The sequence below is a fragment of the Dermacentor andersoni genome, chromosome 5 (assembly GCF_023375885.2).
Source record: "Dermacentor andersoni chromosome 5, qqDerAnde1_hic_scaffold, whole genome shotgun sequence".
Taxonomy (NCBI): Eukaryota; Metazoa; Arthropoda; class Arachnida; order Ixodida; family Ixodidae; genus Dermacentor; species Dermacentor andersoni.
Genome location: NC_092818.1, coordinates 195,249,053 through 195,271,692, shown reverse-complemented (window position 1 = coordinate 195,271,692; position 22,640 = coordinate 195,249,053). Strand labels below are relative to the sequence as shown.

General features: G+C 45.8%; 1 protein-coding gene across 1 annotated transcript; it reads left to right on the top strand.

Annotated features, from left to right (window-relative positions):
* Positions 1–2,051: 2,051 nt before the first annotated feature.
* LOC126532245 (normal mucosa of esophagus-specific gene 1 protein-like) lies at positions 2,052–21,685 on the top strand. The gene is made up of 6 exons (XM_050179907.2): positions 2,052–2,074; positions 7,261–7,323; positions 9,888–9,969; positions 12,394–12,479; positions 14,650–14,710; positions 21,417–21,685. The coding sequence occupies exons 3-6, from the start codon at positions 9,901–9,903 to the stop codon at positions 21,501–21,503; spliced, it is 303 nt and encodes a 100-aa protein (XP_050035864.2). The 5' UTR covers positions 2,052–2,074; positions 7,261–7,323; positions 9,888–9,900; the 3' UTR covers positions 21,504–21,685.
* The last annotated feature ends 955 nt before the right edge of the window (positions 21,686–22,640 follow it).

Genomic DNA, 22,640 nt, shown 5'->3' with positions numbered 1-22,640 from the left:
GCAATGGCGCTCCAGTTCCTTTTTTAGAAACCGCTGTTTTATGCGTTTAATGCCAAACTGCTTGAAATACTGTCATGTTCCAATCTCGAAAACTTTCATTAAATTTCCCGAATAGAGAATCTAAGCCGAAATTCTGCTTCATCAGTCCCAACATTCAGCCTGCCCGTATAAGCCCAATAAATTTCATCGAAATTGATTCGACCGCTTCTAAGCAGAACCATTTTCCCCGAAGAGATATTTGTTCACATAATCATACCCTTTTGTTCTCCTTATCAACGACCATGCCCTTCATTTTTGCCACATCCCCATGTATACCTATCCGCAGGCTGTAGTTTTATTTCTCGCTGACCTCACTGCATTCTTATATTTTTATTTTCACATAAATTACAGCTTACGCTCTCTCCATTTCCATGTATTTAGATGAAATAGACCGATATAAAGGCTATACATTTTGGAGGCTAAAGAGAGTGTCGCAACTTTCGTCAAACTCCGCCAGAAAACAATATTGGCTGGAGCGACAGCTTTACAGCAAGCAGAGCAATGTTTTCTGGTGTCTGTAAGCCCTAGCGTTTCTTTTCGGTTCGTCTGCGGCAAGATATACCCGCGCATCGTAAGCGCTGCAGGCCCACTTGGCTGGCGACTATTCTTGCCTCAGCCCGTCGCTTAGCAAACACAAACCGTACATCCTGGCCACGTAACAGGATGCAAAAAAAGATGTGGCGTTCATATCGCGCTTATTGCACCTTTGCTTGCCAACACGTTCTTCCTGGCGGGTTTTTCTTTTCATTATTGTTGTTTCTAGCACATTACTTTATGAGGAGGCTGTAATGGCTGCAAACAATTGTTCAAAGTTTGATAAACAGGCTGTCTGCGCGCCTTTACGCACATTTTTTTGTTCTATCGCCGCCCCTGCCGAACAATGGAATTCCGTAACGGTGATCATCCATTCGCATAGGTTCAAAGGGGTTTTTAGTTTTATTCAATTCTTGTTACCGAAAAGTATACTAGCTGTTTAGTCAGTTTCTTTCGAATATGCATTAGGATTGCTCTCTTTCTGATGCTTGTACGCTTATGAATGTATCGTGGCTTGATCGGCGATTTCTGTAGCAGACGTCACGTTACCAATGTTTCCTTCCTATTGACCAAATCCTGCAACATCCCTATATGTGAGGCCGCAGTGTGTACAACTAAACAAAGTAAAATGCCGAAGGTCAAATGTTTTGATCACCTCTACCTCCGCACTTGTGTTTTGTACTTGTCATAACATGATTTTATGTGTAATTTTTAATCAATCACAATTTTGTCAACAACGTCGATGAAAATCCGCATTGTTGTTGAATGAACACACGTACATTGAAAGCACATTACATGCCACTTATCATGTGGACAAAGGCGTTGGCCTACAGCTTACGAATAGTATACTCGTGGAATCGGTGTGGCATGTCCACTGCCTTTCGTGAGCAGCAACACAGGCATTCCGGATCTGCTATTCGTACACCATAGAGCACTGTTTCACAACACTCGTCGCAAAAATATACGTAGAAATTGGTATGTGTTTATGAGACAATGGTTTTTCTCTCAGGTTTTCCCGGCTGTCGAAATGCCGACACGTTTGGGATAGATCGATTCGCTCGAAGGTGTTATCACTAGAAAGTTGCCAATCGGTAGCAATATTTCTCATTCGGACGCACTTGCGGTGCAAGGGGGAACCCGCCCCCTGCACTTCGATAGCAGAACGTGACGTGCGTCTATTTTTTTTTTTTTTTTCGCCTGTTTGAACGCGGACAGTGCACTTGAACTGGCCATTGCAGCGGAACCCGATCTCATATAGACAGCCGGTGGCAGCAGGCGCTGGCTCCTTCGTTCTCGGCGCCCGCTGTGTAGAGGCCCTCGGAAGCCGTTTCCCGTTCTCGTTGCAACTCGTGCTTCCACGGAGCCAATCGACGCGTGCGCGCGTTTCCTCGCCCTCTGTTTGCCCGAGCCGGAAATACCCCAGCAATATTCTTTTTTGTCCATCACTGCCTCGGTGGCATCGCGTACGTACCAACTCGGGCGCCTGCAGCAACTCTTGCAGGTAGGTTGATTGATTCGTCAGTACTTTATGTTTAGGGCACACCACTGTAGGTACTTTATTTTTAGGCTATCTCAGCTAAGGTTAGCCAAGTTGTTTAAAGAGAGACATAGAAAACGCAGTGCGAGATACGATTTAAAGACCTATGTTTGGTCGTCAGAGGCCTGACGACCGAACACCATAGATCATAAAATCGTGTCTTGCATCGTGTTTCTTAAATCTCCTTTTTTTTTTTTTTTTTTTTTTAGTCGCTTGGCGAATATTAACTGAGCCACATGGTATAAAAGTTTGTTGCAGATGTTTGAGGATTCTGTTCACAGCTGCCATTCAGCATCGTCTTCTGAGACCGATGCAGTGATTTTCTAAACAATTCCTGACACTCAACTGAGCGTTTCGATCATATTATCTACTCATTCTTGGGCCGAGGAAGTGCCCAGTCCGGACATCACTGCGGAAATGGTCGCCAAAGCCTTCGCTTCAGCATGGGCTTCCCGCTGCGGATGCCCCAACATTGTTACAACTGATTGCGGCCGGGAATTTAAATGTACTTTCTTCCCTTCCTTTTAAAACATTTGTCTTTCTTTTGCTTTATTTTTTGTGTATGGTAAACAGTTAGTAAAGAAGGAACGATTTTCCCTTTTACTTAGTTCACTTTACTTACCTACGTTTTCTTGTCTTTTATTTCATGTTACTAAGTGATGTTGTTAAGAAACTATAGAGCCATTTCTTAGTAAATGCGACTACTTTTGATTCAAGGTGCGATGTTTGACGCCCTTAAGGGTACTCTATTTTGTTAGTGACGAGTAGTGTAGCCAAACTGTTTCAAATTGTTTTTCCATTTCTATTCTTTCTTTAATTTTTTTATGTATTGAAATATGAATATTTGTGCATTTTTACCGTAATCTTACCGCTCACAACGGAGAGCGAATTCACGACCTCATGCTGAGCGTTAGAAGGCCAGACCGTTCTGTCTTTGTGGCAAGTTCCCAGGCGGGTTCTCATGAGCTAGCACAGTAATTGTCACCTGATCGCGAATTGATCTTATTTCCGTGGTTGCAGCCTAACAAGCTTCCGATGTTTAGAGTAGTGTGTGTGCATATGTTCAAAATAATTTGCAATAAGATATCTTTCCTTATGAGAGGTCGAGAATGTTCCATTGAATTTCTTATCCGAGATTTCTCATTTCGGAGCTGTAGAGCGGTGCATAAGAGACAAAACAATGGCAGCGCTTCGTCCCCCTTGATTTTAACGACGATTTTCAGAAGCGGGTGCGGCGCGCCAGTCATGTCAAACAGCAAAGATAATGCGCTCTTGCCAAAAACGTGAATGGATGACGCCGATAGAACGCAAAATATTATATTTAAATATTAAGTTTAAGAGTATATACAATCAAGATATTTAAGCACCTGGAAAACCTTAGACGTATGAATGTGGACGCTAATGCTACACTGCGAGCAGAAACAGGGCGCCCGTACGCATGCATTATGGCGAAAGCGTGGCTGAGGCGGCTGATGACAATCGACAATAAGCAGCTTGACAGCAGACTCGAATGTTTGCTTGGTCGACAGCTGTCACGACGATGAAACTGCTTGATCGTTTGTAATTTTATGCGTTCATTATCCGTGGTTGTGCTATGAAGCGAGTTTGTGTGTGAGAAATAAATGTGGCGCTGGTGGCAGGGTAAGGCAATGTCATTATCTCTGCTCTATGGGCCAGCGCAATAAATACGACGCTATATATGACGAGAATGCAACACTTACACAATGGCCATGGAGCGCGTGTTATAAGCTTACTGAAAATGGCAGCGCACGCTCATGGACGATTTCAGCATGTCAGGCTCTGTCTCAATTTAGCTGTAAAAGGCTACTGAAAGCACAAAATATAATCATCATGCTGTTAAAAACATTCGAGCGAACAACACACGAACAAAGAAGGAAATGCATGCATCATCATCAGCCGCAGCAGCCTGTATTATGTCAACTGCAGTACGAAGGCTCCTCCCTGCGATCTCCTATTACCCCTGTCCTGCGCCAACCGATTCCAACTAGCGCCCGCGAATTTCCTAATTTCATCGCTCCATCTAGTCTTCTGTCGTCCTCAATTGCGTTTCCCTTCTCTTGGTACCTATTCTGTAACCCTAATGGTCCAACGATTATCTAACCTGCGCATTACATGACCTGCTCTGCTCCATTTTTTTCTCTTGATGTCAATTAGAATATCGTCTATACCCGTTTGCTCTCTGATCCAAGCCACTCTCTTTCTGTCTCTTAACGTTATGCTTAGCAATCTTCGTTCCATCACGCGCGGTCCTTAACTTGTTGTCAAGCTTCTTTGTGAGTCTCCAAGTCTCTGCCCCATATGTCAGCACTGGTAAAATGCGCTGATTGTACACCTTAATTTTCAATGATAATGTAAGCTTCCAGTCAGGAGCTGACAATGTCTGCCGTATGCGATCCAACCCATTTTTATCCTTCTATGAATTTCCTTCTCATGATCAGGGTACCCTGTGATTAATTGACCTAGGTAAACGTACTCTTTCACAGACTCTACAGGCTTACTGGAAATCTTGAACTGTTGTTCCCTTGCCCGGCTATTCATCATTATCTTTGTCTTGTACGTAGTACATACATACATTGTACATATATATAGTTTCCCTTTTTGCCTGGTTCCGCAATTCGCACTAATGTTTAAAACAACTTGGATTACCAGCTCGCCGGAATGTTGCACTTGTGACATTCATTACGCTGATCTGGGTCATCATCTTAATCCAACACCAACGTGCAACCACACTTTTACGTTGCGCATTCATTCGTGTCTCATTTACGAATTCCTTGTGTTGTAACGCATGGAGGCGAGGTGCAGCCAGAACTTACAAAGTGTCGTCGCACACAACTAAGCATCTGCCTTCGTCAAGAAAAACCGAACCGTTCACCATTTTTCTTACTCTGATAAATTTTGCCAGGAAGCATGCTATACTAGCTGCCACTTGGAAAAGTCACCAAAAAAACAAGAAAGGAAACGACAGTGATTCTCATGACACTTCAACCAGTTTTTTGTACCACCAAAATCTTCCTAATACCATTCAAATCTTGGCCAATACCCCGCAGTGGGTACGCGCCATCGAAGAAGGAAACCCAATCCAATCCAATTCTCGTGTCCGCGCTCGAGCAACGCGCCCTGACAAAGACGAAGGCGGGTTCCTTTGTCGGGGCCGGATTCAAGCTGCAACCGCGGCTTGCGTTTGATAAGGTCTGTATTTACGTCGTAGATTTTATTCTCTGGTGTGCGCTTTTTTTTTTGCTCTCCTCAGTCAGCGTTGCTCGTATACCTCGCAGCTTATCCGCGGAATGAGTCATCCCAGCTTCTATGCGCGCTCGTCAGCATGTCCATGCTGAAGCAGCTACACGAAGGCTTGCCTTCATTTTATTTTTATTTTACTTTTCCTTCGAACTTTTGCGACCACGAAAAATAATGACTGGAATTAAACCTGGATAAATGTGATGAGATATATTCCGCATTTGCACGTACATAGTTCTACGCTGCTCTTTCAGGCCTATCAGAGTTCCGTTATTTCGTGAGCGCTGACAAGGAAGAAAAGACAGCTGAATTATCTAATTTCTAAAAAAAAACTGTGCACGCTTGTTAAGAATGGAGTGAGCGACGCCAGTGTTGGGACTAAAACACTTGAGTGCAGCAGTTCGGGCGCACTAGCGTTTCATTTTCGCTTCGACCGCGCATCTGCATAACAGGCTGCACCCGGCCCGGCCCGCGGTGCCACGCCGGGCGGAGTCGCCGCGCGACGTCCATTCGTCACGCAAGCACTGCGTTCGTTCGCGCATTCGCTAAACGTTACCATACTGCGAAATTCCATTATTGCGACGCGCCAGTTCTCCCTGGCAACTGTCTATGGCATTTCACATAAAGTCCTGTTTGATATCAACGCACTCCTGTCGCTGAGTGCTGCTGTATCTACAGGAAAGCTTCGTTATTCGTGACTTTAGCGAAGCAGGAGTATTTCAGCGATCCAAAATTGTTTAAAGCAGTCAGCGCTCCTTCATTTGACGCGAGCATCTGGTGCGTAACGAAACCAATAGGCATATTGTTGCGTTGACAGGATATTATACTTAGTGGCGCCAGAACTTTATCCAGGCACACGATTCTGTCTTGTTGTCGCTATAGTGACAATGCTGGAGAATAGGAGAGAAAACATGAAAATGCCCGCTAGAACTTATACAAACAAACTTCAGGCGCAAATGTTTGAAGCTGCTTGTGTCAAAATAATGTCGAGCGGCATAAAGCTTGTGAATAATGCCAACGTATGATAAACATTATATTTTCGTCAGTCTCCTTCTATTTCTTTCTTTCCCTTCTTTTTTTCTTTTTGTCGTGCGCCTTTTCTTTGTTTAGCAAATGGTGTAGGTGGGAGAGGGCACACCGTAAAAAAACAAGTTCAACGGCCTCTCACCCATGTCATGTAGCAAAAGCTCTTATTTTCTGTGGTTGCCCCTCTCTCTCTCCCTCTCTCTTTCCACCTTGCCAGTTTTATCGCCCGGCACATTTCTTTCGGTAGGATCACGTTCAACGTATTCGAAATTCCCAATCGTGCCACATATGCCTCCGCGATTCGGTCAGTGTTCTCGGAAGTGCGCCTTTAAATGTTAACGGAGGCAACGTAGCAGGCTCTGCCGAAGGCGTCCTTCTTGTCCCAGAGCTCTCGCAACTTCTGTTCTCCCTCCCGTAAAGAAACAAAAAATATAAAAATGGCCAGTTGTTCCGCCGCCGTCACGTAGGCTCCCACAACGGCTGGCGTGATGGATGCTTCCTGGCAGCATGCTACGTGCTGACAGCCAGGTCTCTCAAAAGGGCGGGACTGTCGTAAGTCGAGCACCAGGACAGAAGGGTCGAGGCGTTGGCGGCATTGAACTTGGAGCGCGTCGACTTGAAGCGTTGACGGCTGTCGCGAAAAGGGCGATGGGGCTCTTCGATTCACACGCGTCTGTCGCTCCAAGCTCTGTGGACTATAACGCTTGCGAAAGCAGCTGGTATCGGCGGCAGCGTTTACATTGAAGCAAAAGTCTATTTCTGTGTCTCGTGCCCCCTTACTCCCTTTTGATGCTCTCTCCTTGCACATCGGCGTGTGCTTGAGATCTGTCTTTGACTCGCACCACTTTGGCACGGGCTTCTTTCAGAAACGCACCAGCTGTAAAGCCGTGGGAGCTCAGCATTCCGTGGGTGGTCACAAAGATTACGAGGTACTTATCACTTTTCTGAAAATTTTCAACTGCTTCATTTGTGATTACGTATCATGTAGTTGTGATGTTCGCTTTGTCATAAGCTATCTCTGTGTTTCAAAATACGACATGTAGTACTTTCACTGCATGTCTGATGTATAAAATGTGGCTTTCAGTCGTACCGAAGCTAGTAATTTCTTAACGTTCAATTAGGGAGTTTAATGGCCCAAAGTAACGCGGGGGATTTGAAAGACCCGCCGTGGTATACCTTCCATCATAGTGGCTATATGGCGTCTCGCTGCTGGGCTCGAAGTCGCGTTTAGATTTAGATTTAGGTGCGCGTTAAAATACCTCGTGTGGTCGAAATTAATCCGGCGACCCTATACTACGGCATGCCTCATAATCAGATCGTGGTTTCGGCACTTAAGACCCCATATTTTATATATTTTTTATATTTCGGCAGGGGAGCACTGTATATTGAAGAACTCCCGATTATTTTCAGCCGGTAGGGTTCTTTATCGGGCACATACGTCGAAGTACACGAGATTTTTTGCATTCCGACGCCATAGAAATTCGGCCTTAGCGCCCCGGCGCAATCTCGTGATCCACCGTCAAACGCCATATCCACTAAGCCACCATAGTGGCTTTCCAGCAAAGCTAGCCATCGTATCTACGAGGCTTGAAGAGCAAAAAAATAGCCGACTTGTACGCCACTACTAATAAGTTGCACATATGTATTCTGAAATTGTAATATCTCCTCGCATCCTTTTTCTTTTACAGCGAAGCTGATAATTGCTAAAACCGCTCGAAACCATAATATGAGTGTTTTCACACTGTCCTAAAAACTAGGTCGTTCACCAAGTTTATATGTGGGGCATATTAGGGGTGCTATATACATGCAATTTTGGAAATGCGTAGGTGAATAACGGGCTAAATGGAAATACCTAACGCTTGCTTTCTCTCTGTTTAGAGGCGATATGTAAAACGCTTACAAACTTTCCCCTCTGAGCTGAGAAAATCAATGATGGTAATAGCTTCATGTTTAAAGTGCATAGTGGTCGTGTTATGGGTGATCAGCATACAAGGTTTGAAATGTGTTGGTTTTAATTACAACCTTTGCAGAAAATTGCTTCCAGAAGCTTTCTAGAGCTTAACGGCGTATCTTACGAACCACGTAGAAAGTTCACCCAATGTCCGGAAATAATTGAACTGGCTACAAATCTAACATTTTACGTAAACAAGAGGAATCTTGTGAGCAATGTGTGGGCAAAGTTTAAAAAGCGTCAGGTAAATATTGGTTGTGTAAAAAAAATATTCAGCAAGTGCTTCAATGTACTTTACGGCCTTTGTTATGTTTCCTAGTGTCCCGAGATAACTCTACGTTACCCAGAGTCCTCATATTAGTGAAAATATGGTCATGTTAAGTGTAGCGTGTGACCAAATTCTAACGTTTATGGCGTAAATATGCGCTTTGAAATAATTAGCGAACCTTCCTTTTCTCCCTGTTTGCGTCCTTTATAGCAGGCGCCTGCCGTGTCCACACTAAACTGAATGGGGGACCTTGTTCATATTTTGTAGCGATAAGGAGCAGGTTATAGCGAAGCAGTGTGTGAACTATGAGGGTTAATCACGTATGTTTTTCTGCAAATTATGTGCGCGAGCGCTTCGGAGCGTTATAACTGTGTTTTACGAATGGTGCAGAACTTAATCGACTGTCCTAGAATTGTAACTAACACCGAGATCAAATTTAAAAACCAGCGCATTCGCTTGAAATTGGAATGTGATGATGCGCGTATTTTTCAAGGTCTTTAATCTGATATTGGAGTGGTTATTAGCTGCAGGCGTACGCGAACATTGTTTATCCTTTACTGTGTCCCAGCTAACGTCAGCCAAGTTGTTCAGAGAAGAAAAAGAAAAAGGTTTGAGGAACAAGGTGCGAGATGGAATTATAGAACCTACGGTGTTCGTTTCTCAAAGATCTAACGACCGAACACCGCAGGTCTTAAGATCGTATCTTTCCCCACGTTTTCATTCTTTTCTTTTTTTAACAGCTTGGCTAACGTTAGCTCTGGAATCCTATATACCATAAACACGTTGTTGCATAGGCCAAGAAGAGCGTTGCATGCCTAATTTCCTTCAATGGTCCGTCGTCTGCTCCTGGTTATTGCATTCGTTTACTCAGTTACACAGAGTGCTGAACACAATGGGTCGAGAACAGCACATACATGAAGTGTAGTATCCACTACTTCGCTGTATCATAGCTCTACGTTCTAGGCAATGTCGGTATGTTTACAAGAAGCATAAAAACCTGAAGTTATATTAAGCCTCAACGAAATTCGGCTACCAAGTGAGCACAAAAGATACCTTTAACTCAATATTTTAATCATCTGTGTGGCCGGCGCCTGGTCGGTTCTTGCTGCATTTCTCCTCGGGCTTCCGTCCAATTTTAGACTTGTTCACTGTAATAAGTTTTGGGGACGAAACCTAAACACAAAGCGCCTTATCACACAGCACACAAAGCTACTGTTCTTTGTTTTTGTTTTTCTACAACTCATAGAACTCTGTTTCCTTGTTCTGTGCTGCAGGGCAGCCGCAACCATGGAGAAAATTAAACAAGCCGAAAAGCTTTCCATTTTCGGACTCAAGGCCTTCAGAACGCACAAGGAGGTACGAAACGAAGGTCGCACATACTGCGTTTAGTTTTCAGACTGCATATTTTGACCATGCCTGATTGTCGTGCATGGCATGTGGTGATACAACACAGGCCCCGCAGCAGATCATTTCGCAGAGGCAGGCGGGGTGGCGGAAGTTGTAAAGAGGTTTCGTATGTCTTGAAATGACACAAGAGGGCGGATGGGTGGCAGCTGCATCGCACCTAATTGAATTTCAGTTAATTGCGAATAATTCTTGTGTGACATCACAGATATTTGGCAATGGAGAGATTCAGCTTTGCATAGTACGTGAGGGGCCCACTGTGCATGCACTTCCGTCTCACTTCTAACCGCTGACTACCGTGCAGGTTACTGATTGCGCAGCAAAGTGGTAACAACTAGACAAGCCCAGACCCCCCGCTTTGATCGAAACTCGCCCATGCTACTTGCTCTTCTCTCTGAAAATAACGAATAACTGGTAAAATCAGCCATCGCTTACCAAGGGCGAAGAATTAACGACGTTTTATCTTTATATTATTGCGATAAGCTGTTTGTTTGGACGCTGCAAGGCTTACAGAGAGACGTAATCGAGCCGAAAAGTGTTCATTCCCATCTAGCCGATCGGCGCCACAACATTAGCGTTTGTGATGCGTTGGCTATGCGGAACGCTCTAAAAGCGTGTTCATTGCGTCACTACTCGGTATGTCTACGGCAGTTCTGCGGAGAGGCGATAGGTGTACCGAGGGCCTAACGTATCACGTATCACACAAAGCTAAAAATCTATTATGGCAAAGTCAGGCGCGGTAACCCTTGTGTATAATAAGTACGCTGCGTAAGAGAATGAAAACAACAAAGCGAAAACAAAACAAAAAGCGGAGGTGCATGCGAGCAGTAACGGAAGCGTCTCCAAGGACGCTGTGACGGAGTCATGGTCATGCAGTCAAACGGCGTCGGTCCAACCAACACCATGTTTCAAACCTCGGAGACACACAACCTGGGCCGACATTTAGAAGTGCGAACGCGATAATTACCTGTCCCCTGTCGCTGCTATGTCATTTGATTCTACAGACTGTCAGCACCTGTGTGACGTCGCCGCTTAAGACACGTAGGCATTGCGATGTATGTGTAGTGTTGATAACGAGATTGTGATAACCATAAAAGCAACTTGTGGTAGGAGATGTCGAGAGGGTTCGGGGGTGATGCTCAAGGCGAGCCGACGCAACTAAAGAATAATTCCTGGGTCGCACGAGAAAAATCACGATTTGATTGTGAGGCACGTCGTAGTGGAGGACTCCAGATTAATTTTGACGAAGTGGGGTTCGTTACGTGCACTCAATGCATGGTGCACGAAGGTTTTTGTATTTCGCCCCCACCGTAATGCGCCACGGCCGGCATAGAACCTGCGACCTCATGCTTAGAAGCGCAACGCCACAGCGACTCGGTGTACCACAGTCGGTTGGTGCAATTAGCGCAGCACGCTGAAAACTCGGCGAGTCATGACGGCATGCGAGACAGAAGCGCACTCGGAGGCCGTGGTGAAGACATGCACAGGCCGGACGCACCGCTTCGACTGGTATGAACGCCATTAATTATTAAGCACCAGTACTGTGGACGCCAGATGTTTGGTCTTCGACAGAAATGAGCAGCTAGCGTTAACCACAGACTACGCTGAGCGGCGCTTCATCGCGCACAGCTTGCCTGCGCTTGATGCACCAATCGAACGGTTCACGCATGCTTTTGGACATGGCAGCGGCTGGGCTCCGGTGTTCGAGCGTGAATCGTCAATTTGGACATGCTCATTTTTTTTTTATTTGCAACAAAACTTACGCTTTTGCTACGAAATAACCAGTGATTGCGTGTGATGCGTCATGATGCCACAGCGTGTTGGACCAAAGCTGTTCACCTGCGTGTTCTTGGAAGTAAAAATATGGCGGCTGCTACTGAGAGTTCTTTGATATGCGCGAGTGGACAGCTATGTATTTTCCCGCTACAAGTGGCTTCCATTTCAACCGGGAAAATCTTCACGAGACAGAATACACGGAAGATTACGAATAGTTGAGAAAAGAAGGCAGGAGTGTCTCAGGGCCTTTTCAAATACCAACATACTTGGACGCATAATTATTATTCGAGTGTATTACATTCAGTACACGAAAAATCGCTTGAACATGCGAGACGCTGTTACAAAGAAAAGTCTGTCGTGCGAGCGCGTTTTTTATTTTATTTCGTAATAAGTGGCAATTGAGCAAGTTGATGGGAATGTATGCGGACACGAAGACAGGCGTGCGAACGCGCTCACAACGAGACGGACGGCGGAGAATATGGCACGCCTGTCTTTGCGCACCGTGAAGTTTGTTTATTTTCTGCAAGGTATACCCAGCAACAGAAATACTTAAACAATATATTATCCACTGATTTTGTTATTTTTGTTTTGGTCGTGCAGGTGATCCCTCTTGTCGCGATCATGTCAGTGGCCACCATCGGCTGCATGGGCTTCAGCTTGTACACGATGATGAAACCGGATGTACAGTGAGTTCGACATGGAAACGTTAACAGCTTCCGGAAAAGTGTGCTCTTCCTGAGTAGTGTGGTGAATGAGGAGCTGGCCTAGCAAGCTTATCGCAATTTGCCTGTGTTTCATGGTCACGTGATGCCACTGTCGCTACTAAATAAATAACATCTTATGCTAGTTATGAGGAATAGCGTACAATATAGAATTTGCAATACAGAATTAGTCATAGCTATCTAACCTGTATTCAGTAATGCTATTAGTTTCTTTTTTCGAAACGCATGTGAAAACAGAAGGGCAACAAACTAAACTAACCTTTTTATGTTGTGCTAGACAGCAATTGCTAAGTATGCATTGGTCACAGGCAAAGGTGCTTTCAAAGTGCAACCTCATACATTTATTACAGGCATCTATAATTTGTCTTGCCCAGACAAATTCTGAACGTGAACAATCAGTGCCTCTATAGTTGCCGGGGGCACGGAACAGGTGTTGAGATGCCGTTTTTAGCAAATAATTAATCTTGCACTGAAATAACTGGAATTACAGACAAGAAAATAGATTTTAGTCTTTCATCCACGCGCCGCGCATTTAGTAGTACAAGTTCTCGCTGATGAATTTTTCAGCTGTTCAACTATAAATACTGAACTATGCAGGTCAATGGAAATCACCTAATATGTTACGCTAAAAGATAAAGAGATTTTGAAAGGTAGGACTGCATGAAAAAGAATTTTAAAGTGTCCACACGTAGCTTAGAATCTCGGCTTTCATCCCCTTAGAACAGCGCGTCTCTGAAAGATGCAAAATGTTCTGTTTTCTCCTTTCGTTTTTCTCTTTAGAGAGAGAGAAGGAACATGCAGTTCTCAAAGCAAGGTCATAAAATTGATAGCGCAAGTGCACAGTATAAGCATGTACGCACTAAGAAACGAGTGCCCGCAAATTTCATTTCACACTCTCAAATGTTAGTTTATTTATCCCAATGTTTGCATCCCTGCCGCGGGGATTTTGAATTTTCAGACCTTGTAGGCCTTGAAACCTGAGTGTTTCAACATGAATAGAGAGGACCACGGAAGTACACACATACAACAACAGGCGTCTGCGCACGTCGTACGTGTGCCTTCACTGTCCTGTCTAAAAGATAAACATTCGTTAGATATCTGCCTGTGTACTTGCGCTGCAACACTCAAATATTTGGATAGCGATGTGCCGAATGAGTCTTTCAGAATGCTATAGGGGCCGTATTGAATAATTACTGTAATAGTGATGTTAATGTAATAGTTACTGTAATAAGGATGATGATACGAAAGTTCTGCTGTATATAAACCTTTAGGTACCTCCGTACACTTAACTACGTCGTTCATAATAGAACGTCAACGGAGCGCCACGTGGTGGTAAAAGTGGCCGGCTGGAAGTTAAGTGTCTGGCATTGTGCGGTATAGGTTACAGAGATTGCATTGGGAATGGGAGAACTGCCTTATCAAAACTTTGATGGCATATGATCCGCCGAACTTTCTTAAGTAGACTGCATGGAAGGGCTTCCGCTTGGCCGTTCTCTAAAAATTATTGCGGCGTATTTAACGTCAACTAGCGAGATCTACCAAGTCGTTGTCGCCAATGGTCGGACCTGGCCGCCAGGAGCGGTCCCTTTGAAATGGCGTCGCATAAAAAACACGTTTCCGGCTTGAGATTTCAGAGAATATATGTCTAACACCTCCAGCTACACCACCTGAACATGCGATCAATCCGCATGCAATTCCAGCGCACCAGTCTTCGCTTTGGTGATATCATACTTAGATCTGTGGAATATTCGTTTTCTCCTCGCTAACAAAATCTTTTCACAAACGATATCACTATTGTGCGCCAGTACACTAAAATAAGCTTTCATCTTTTCGAGTTTATCCTATCCCCAAACAATAATCTTCATTTGTATTGTGTGCCTTTATTTTCAGGACCCGAACGGTGTGCTCGCATCAGCGGTACACAGCTTTCTTGATAGGAACGCAGCGTGCACGTGATATGCACGCATGCCAGACGACACTTAGTTTCAGGATAAGATAGGCCGCAAAAGGTGCAAATTTTGTTAGTGATAGGAAGCGTTTTCTCCTTGGCACTCGTAAAACAACAGCATTAATTTTTTGGACATGCATGCCTTTGACATAACTTTCAACATACCTTTTTTTTATATTATTTCAGGTGCAGCAGAAAAGACAAGATCCCGTCCTGGATGCGGTACAAAGCCGACAAGACACAAAAGGTAAGTTTTCATATCACAGGAAGCGCACTGTTGTTTCTGGCAGTCCTTCTGGCCCAAGGATGCTTCGCCGGCAAGCCTGCAGCTATGGAGCGCTGTTGTGACATCGCCCCTGCAGGCAATCTGCCCTTTTCACGGCGCAAGCTGTGCATGTTCCCTGCCCCAGCGGGTTAGTCGCGAAACGTTTTGGAAGGGTCGTGCACGCGGCCACGCGACCCGGTATTGGGCCCCGAAAGTAAAGAAAAGGCGCTTGGATGCAGGCTGCTTCAAATACTCGGTGCCGTAAGCCGCGTTGAAACTCGACTGGTGACTCGACGTCGGTGCGATGCCGTAAACATGCGTAGCGTAAGACTGCAACTCAAATTTAAAACAGAAAGCGGCCAGGGCTTCGTGGTCCGGACCACCGTGAGCCACGTATAGTGGCCGCCTTTCATTGGTGGCTAGCAAATTTAACGAAATACCCCTGTGTTTTACACTTGGGTGACACTTAAAAACATCACGTTGCTGACTAAGCCTTCTCACAGCGTCGGCCCTTACCTGCTGGTGGTGACCGCCGCGTGCCTGGCTTCGTGTACTCGCTTAATGCGCAGTAACACTGGGTCGATACGATACCGACAAGACGCTCACGCCAACTATTGGCCGACTACTCAGCGCAGTGTGTCGCTGAGACCATGTCATCATACCAGGCCCACAATGGCGTAACCGACGAGCGTGAGTTGTCGTACCGCGACGGGCTTTCTTGTCGACGGCACCGGTAAAACCAGCGTGCCGACCATCGGTCGTCGAACTGCAACGCGATATCCGCCACGCCTTCGTTTGGATATATGATTAATCGCGCACAAAATGAGTCAAAACATGCCTGCGAAGTTGAAATGCGCAAGCTTCAACGCCCTCTCAAGCCGTGCATGCTGATCCTGTCCAGCGAAGGTTAGACCTCGCGCTGTCGATTTCGTGCACCATCTACTGGCGGACGTGAACTAAAAAGTAAGCAGTTAGGACAAAGTAAACTGCTTGTATAGTTCAGTTGTGGCCTTAGCGATTTGAAATCAACCACTCTCCACTTGTCACTGGACGTACAGAATAAGAAGGAAGCGGCGACACAGCGCTGTGCCAACATCTATACGTCACCCTTCCCGTAAGCTACCGATCGCATTCGCTTCGTAGCCTGGGTGGGTCTGTACGTGTTGCTATGCTGGCACATTTCTTCATTCCAGAGATGCGCTTTTTACCTCCGCGTCAAACAAGAAACAAGAGAGTGTGCATTCGGTACAGCAGCATAAACAATCGCCTCGCTCAGTTATACCAACGTCGTCAGCGATCGCCTCCGCGCGTTTTCGCGAGGAAGCATCAAGGCCTATAAATGACCATGCGAGCAGGGTTCTCTCTAATAAAGCTTTATGTCACGCTCAAGCTGTAAGTATGATGAAGTTAAAGAAAAGTGACAATCAGTAATAAATGCATCTGGATGCATATATGTAGAATTATATGTTGATAAGATTATGTTTTCTTCTCATTTGTACGCCTGTGTTATTGTGCACTAGTTATTATCTTGTTCTGTATACTTGATTCTATTATTTGCTTGTCGATTTGTCACCTTCGCTGTGCCTTGTAAAAGGGGGCCCGAACCCTCGTGAAGTGGACTAGCTTCCACTTTTTGTTGGGGCCTCCTTCCAAACGTTCTTTGGAAAAAAAATAAAAATGATTTGATGTGATCACAGTTGCCGTTGTTTAAGTCGACCGGCCGCTCATATCACTCTTCTCAGAGTGGAACAACGCGGTTCATATGCGCAGATATGTATGTTTTGCTAAATTTTTGACATTTTTATGTATCAGCGATGCACCTTTTCCCCAATATTTGACGTTAACAACGATCTGTGGCTGTAGATGTCGATGTGAACAAGTGCACCTCTCTGGTAAATCCGACGCGGAAGGCTGCGTTCGAACAGATCTTGAATATGCAAAATCTCTAAAGAATGTTTAAAAAGAATACAAAAAGCGAGGTGCAAGTGCAGAAATCAGCGACGGAATTCAGCGTGCCTTCGGCCGCACTGTTAGCACAACAGTGCACTCAGGCTTGCTCACCGGTGAGTGCTGCATGGCTTCCAGGAACGACATGCTGCCCCGGAGAAGCCATTAATAATTATTCGGTATCGACGAAGCGCACATCCGACGCGTGCTCAATATGAGCCCAGGTTCACAAATCAACCGGGGAAAGCCCCAGCAGGTTCGGAGAACGTGAGTTCAGCGAACTGCCAAATTCCAAATGGGGTTGTCAGGTGTCGCCGGTTGTTAGCAACCAACCACGACATTCCTGCGTCGTCAAGTGGACGCTGACTTTTGAGAGGGAGAAAGGTACCCTCTCACTCCAAGTGCAAGTGCGTGTTCAATTATGATGACCCTACCAGGGTTCCCGTATTGGTGGGATCCCGGCCACCGCGTGAAGAAAGGGAAAGAGGACCAGCCTAGCTATCTAATCCGGCGCACCGAGGAGCGCCGCACTCTGTTCAGTGAGATCCTCGAACGATGTAAATAACAGTGTAAATTTCTTCTTCCTTCCCTCAACTTGTCCGGATGACTGCCCCGGCACGACACCAACTCGATATCACGTCGGCCACGCAACCCCAGACACAACAGCGCCAATAGATATTTGCTTTTGCTAACATATATCAGAGCTGGAGTCGTTGAACCTGAAGCGCCCATTGTGCGCAGCAGTGATCCTGCTTTCCTTAGTATGTATTACCTAATGCTGACACCGGTAACGATATGTATATGAATAACCTCGCGTTGCTGTAGCCACTGTTGCTGAACGCTTAAAGAAGTCCATCACTTTGTCAAGTTCGAACATGGTTACAGAGAGCAATAATAACAGGAGTCGTAGATATACCATATATCCCACCCTTGTCGCACAGGCTACAGAAAGTGCGAAGTGGGTACGCTGTTAACGTTGTTTTTATAGCTGCCAATACGCTAGGTAAAACTTATCCCGCCGTGCAGAAAAAGAATGAGCAGGTAAAAGAGAAATTGAGGATAGACATTTGCTTCGTAAAACACACGAACAAATTCACGGACTGCCGTGCTGTTGTGATATATATACATATAGTGTTCCTTTCAGTTGCGTCCGTTTCCACGTAGGGCAGACAGGCCGTCGTGTTAACCAGAGATTAATGCAACATAAGAGGTCGTGAACCGGAGGATCGCCATCTAATCTTTCTTCGCAATGTCTAGAGTGTAAGTGCACGCCAAATTTAGATGAATGTGCTCCTTTATATTGGCACAGGAACGAAGAAACGCATCTAACGGTCGAGGCCTGGCAATATATCAATCAATATCAATAGCATATCAATCAATCAATCAATATCAATAGCATAAGCGCATGCGTGAGCGAGACCTTCGATTAACTTGCATAAAGAAGAAATGAAATTTCTAAACAGTTATCTCTTACATAGGCCCGCACGTGTCCCTGATTGACAGGTGGCGCTACCATACCTGCGCATGCGCAGATACAGCAGATACAGTTCTGCGTCTTTCTTTTCCGCCACAGTGCGCCCTTCAGTTGATAGTCGGCAACTCGGGTTTTCTGGTTTCCTTATGCCCGTGTCTGCCCACGCCTTACCTTTTTTTCACGATGAGTGAGTGAGTGCGAACTTTATTTAGGTCCTGAGGAGAAATAATTAAATCAATCCGGCGGCTTCACCCAAGTCAGGGCAGGTAGACTGAGTCGTTCGGCGACGACCCGGGACCTCTGGACAGCCTTGAGCTGAGCGATCAGCTCTATGCTTGTGAGCGCTGAGTCCCAGCAGGACTGGTCAAGAAAGTCCGTGCCCGCGTTGGCAGGGCACAACCAGAGCATGTGTTCGAAGTTGTATTTGCGGCCGCAGTGTGGGCATTCAGTAGAAAGTTCTGTATTGATCCTGCTTAGTGTCGTTGGTGTGATGTATGTTTAGTCTACAACTGTCTGTAAGTGACGGCCTGTGCTTTTTTGAGCTTTGGATGAGGAGGAGGAAAAGGTCTTTGTCCTAACCTATGATCTGAAGTGATTTCGTGGTATGACACGAGCGGGTCTTTGTTGTCTAGTTCCTCCAGGCTGGGTCGAAGCGAGGGGGCGGACCGCTGGCGCGGAATGCGAGTGCTCGCGCCAGTTGGCGTGTCCGCTCGTTCTGATTACAGTCAGGACATCCGGAAATGTTGCTCATGTGGGCCGGGAACCATGTAACGTGTAGGGACATGAGGCTGTAATCTCCTGTTTCTCGGAAGAAGACATTGTTGACAACCGTAGCTGCTTTCCAAGAGACGGGGGCCGCCGACAAGGTTCTAATGGCTGTTGTTGAGTCCAAGTAAATGACGGAGGCTCCTTTGCAGCTTCAGGGCCACCGCGATGGCCATTTCTTTTGCTTCATGAGTGAAGTTGGTAACTACCGTGGCTGCGTTGACGAGCGAGTTATGTACGTCCACCACGGAGACCGCGTAGGCGCCTCGTTTCCAACATCTGGCAGCGTCAACGAAGAGGACTTGCGTTTCGTTACATTTGATGTTGTCGAAGATTGCCTTGACTCTAGCTTTTCTTCGCCCTTCATTGTGGGTCAGGTGTATGTTTCTTGTGATTGGATCAACTGTTATTGCCCTATTGGTGTTTGTGCATAGTTGCGACTTCCCTGGTGGCACGAAGAGGGGCTGTATGCCTGCTTCTAGTAAGATCTCTGTGCCTGCCCTTGTGACTGAGAGCCGACTGATTTGGGCGTTTCACTGTGCCGCAAAGAGTTCGGTTGCCGCGTTGGTTGCCGCGCCCCAGTTGGAGAAGTCGTTCCGTGGTAGTGTGTCTCGGGAGACTTAGGACCTTTTTTAATCCTGTTCTGATTAATGTGTCGATTTTGTTCAGTTCCGTCTTCTTCCAGTTGAGGAAGGGGGTGGAGTAGGTTACGTGGCTGATGAGGAAGGCGTGAAATGCTTTCATGAGGTTGTCCTCTTTCGTCCGTCCCTTGTGCTGGCTACCCGTGATATGACCCTGGCAAAGTTGAGGGTGCTCTTTTCGATGCGTTTTAGTGCCTCCGCGTTGTCATTGCTGTAAGCTCCAATGACCATGCCCAGGACCTTGATTGTGTTACACCTGGAGATGTTTCCTCCGTCCCTGGTGTATAGGTGAACGGGGAGGGAGCTAAGGGGCTGCCTCTCCCTGGGGCCTTGTTTACACAGGGGGAGCTCTGATTTGCTGGGGGAAAGCTTCAGTCCCGTGTTTGTAAGGAAAGCTTCGTGGTGTCCAGCGCTTGCTGTAGGTTCTGCTCCAGAGTGCCTAGCGAGCCACTCGCGGACCAAATGGGGATGTCGTCCGCGTAAATCGCGTGCCCTACTCCAGAGACTTTCGAGAGTTTGTTGGAGAGATCGTGCATTGAGATGTTGAAAAGAAGCAGTGAAAGCACTGGTCCTTGCGGGGTGCCGATGTTGCCTAGCCTGTGCTTTCTGCTTCTAATTTGTCCGACGTTTATGGTAGCCGTTCGGTTAGCGAAAAACGATCTTACAAACTTGTGGAAATTTACTCCGAGATTTGAAGTGGAGATTTCGTTGAGGATGTGTTCATGACCGACCGTGTCGAAGGCCTGGGTTAAGTCGAGCGCCAGGATGCCTTTTACATCCCTGGATTTGTTGTCCATGACGGCGCTCCTGATGAGTAGCATGGCGTCATGCGTGCATGGTGATTTTCTGAAGCCTATAAGATTGTAGTGGAATAGGCCGTCTTCTTCATTGTGCTCCCCAATTCTATTGTGGATGCCATGTTCCACGACCTTCCCGAGACACGACGTAAGGGAGATGGGTCTCAGATTCTCTCCATGGAGTGGTTTTGGATGAGGACTACATTGGCAGTTCGCCATTCGTCCGGCACCCGGCCTTCAGCCCATACTTCGTTAATTTTACTCGTAATGATTTGTATGGCTTTGTCATCTAGATTTCTAAGTAGTTTGCGAGTCCATCTGAACCAGGGGCCGAGCGTCCGTTAATTTAGGTCGTGAAGGGCGTGCGCAATCTCCGAGACTTCGAAAGGACGATCCAGCGAGAGTTGAGGTGTCCCCTTGTACTCGCGTGTACCTACTTGTAATACCGCGCGCCGTAGCCTAAACTACGGACAAGCCTCTTGCAACACGCAATAAATAAAATTGCGAATATACATGTCAGGCTTTTGTGCGCAATGAGAGTTGTACAGAGCACTAGCTCCTGTACGAACTTCACGATCATCAAGATGGAATTAAACGGCTTTGTATGATCACGGACAGGCACCACGTAATGGTGGATGAGCCGTTCTGGCATACATCAATCTCGCCGAGGTTCTGCGCGGCGCGAAATGAAATCGGTGCCTATATAAACAATTCATTATTAAATGTCGTCACAGTGATGGGAATCGACTGTGTATGCCTACGGTTAAACTTATTTATTTATTTATTTATTTATTTATTTATTTATTTATTTATTTATTTATTTATTTATTTACTTATTTATTAACGCTCAACGCAACACGGGAGTTAGTAAAGACAGAGTAGTGGACGGCTCTCATAGGTTAGTGCTGCATCGCCTTCAGCCGACGCAGCTGGAATACAAACCGAGACCTCGTGCTCAGCAATAGAACAGTGGCGGGAAGTTAACTTGTTCCTCTTCATTACGTCTTGAGATATTGTGCGCAAAGCAGTATTATTATTTTTTTTACATATCGCTTCTTTTGCAGCTCTACACATCGGAAAAAGACTGGAAGCTTGACCAACGGACCGTCGAGCTGGAGAAACTGCGCAAGGAGATCGGATCCACGCGCTGAGCTTTTCGAGAGTCCAAGTTCATGCTCGCGAGCCTGGTGCCATTTCCGTGTTCGTGTTACCTTGTGTAGGTTGCGACTTCAGGCACTCTGCCGATTTGTGATGAGGAACACAAAATTTTCACGGGCTTCTGCCTAGTTCCAGTTCACTGCGAAAACAGTAAACACTACTTAGAAATTGCTGATTTCTGACTGCTCGCTTTTTCTTGGATACGCCTGTTACCATAAAGGTGTCGCTGACTGCGAAATTAAGGACTGCGTTTCGTCTATTAGAGGGGCCGAATAACTGCGCTGTATCTCTTTTTAATCGGGTGCTGTCGCCTGATTTGTGTACTATAGCGACTGTTTCTACTGGTTGCGAAAACTCTCCTACACTGAACGTTTAGAGAGGAAGAGACTGCACGAAATCGTAAATATTCTGCAGCGCTCTAATGGGAGCTTTTCTCACAGCCATGAGTAAATCCGGTAGAGAAAGGCTTGCACTTATTTTTCACATTTATCGTGAGGCGTATAAAAACGGGAGCGTCAAGCTTAGAGTGGCATTAATTATACGAGAACATAATCGCTCAGACACGCACTTTCTAACGCCCAAAATGTTCACTTGTCGTCAATGTAAGTGGAGTGTATAGTGTTTTCGTAATCACTTTATCGTGGTGTGGAAATGCTAGTGGCTATTTATTATGTATATTATGTGGACGCGAAGCATACTTAAAGGCGCAGACATCTACAATCTGTCTGCAGTGTTTTATTACAACGTCATGCTTGCCTTACAGGACAATTATTAACGCATGAAATCTGACATATGCTATAGTCTTGAGCGGCGATGAGTCTTTTCCGCTTGTACGGGCTGTTACGACGGTGTTATTTTTTTAGCTGTGGTAAACTGAGGTAAATCGCTCGACTTCAGACACCTAAGAAGGGGTCGAATTCTGGCTGGGGACAAGGTACAATTTAGAAAAGAAAGAAAAGCTTAATACAACAGCATATATTTCGGCTTCGAGCAGTGCTCCTTTTCATGCACTGGTGTCGGATTTACGGAGCCCTACACTGTTAAAGCATTTGTTCGATATGCCGCGATAGGTCCCGAAACCGACGCGATGCCAGTACGTGGTCGAAAACAGTCGCTAATGACGAAGGCAG

Coding starts and splice junctions, on each gene's coding strand:
- LOC126532245 (XM_050179907.2), top strand. CDS start 9,901: ATGGAGAAAATTAAACAAGCCGAAAAGCTTTCCATTTTCGGACTCAAG. Junction 12,480..14,649: donor ATGATGAAACCGGATGTACA/GTGAGTTCGACA, acceptor ATATTATTTCAG/GTGCAGCAGAAAAGACAAGA. Junction 14,711..21,416: donor AAGCCGACAAGACACAAAAG/GTAAGTTTTCAT, acceptor CTTCTTTTGCAG/CTCTACACATCGGAAAAAGA.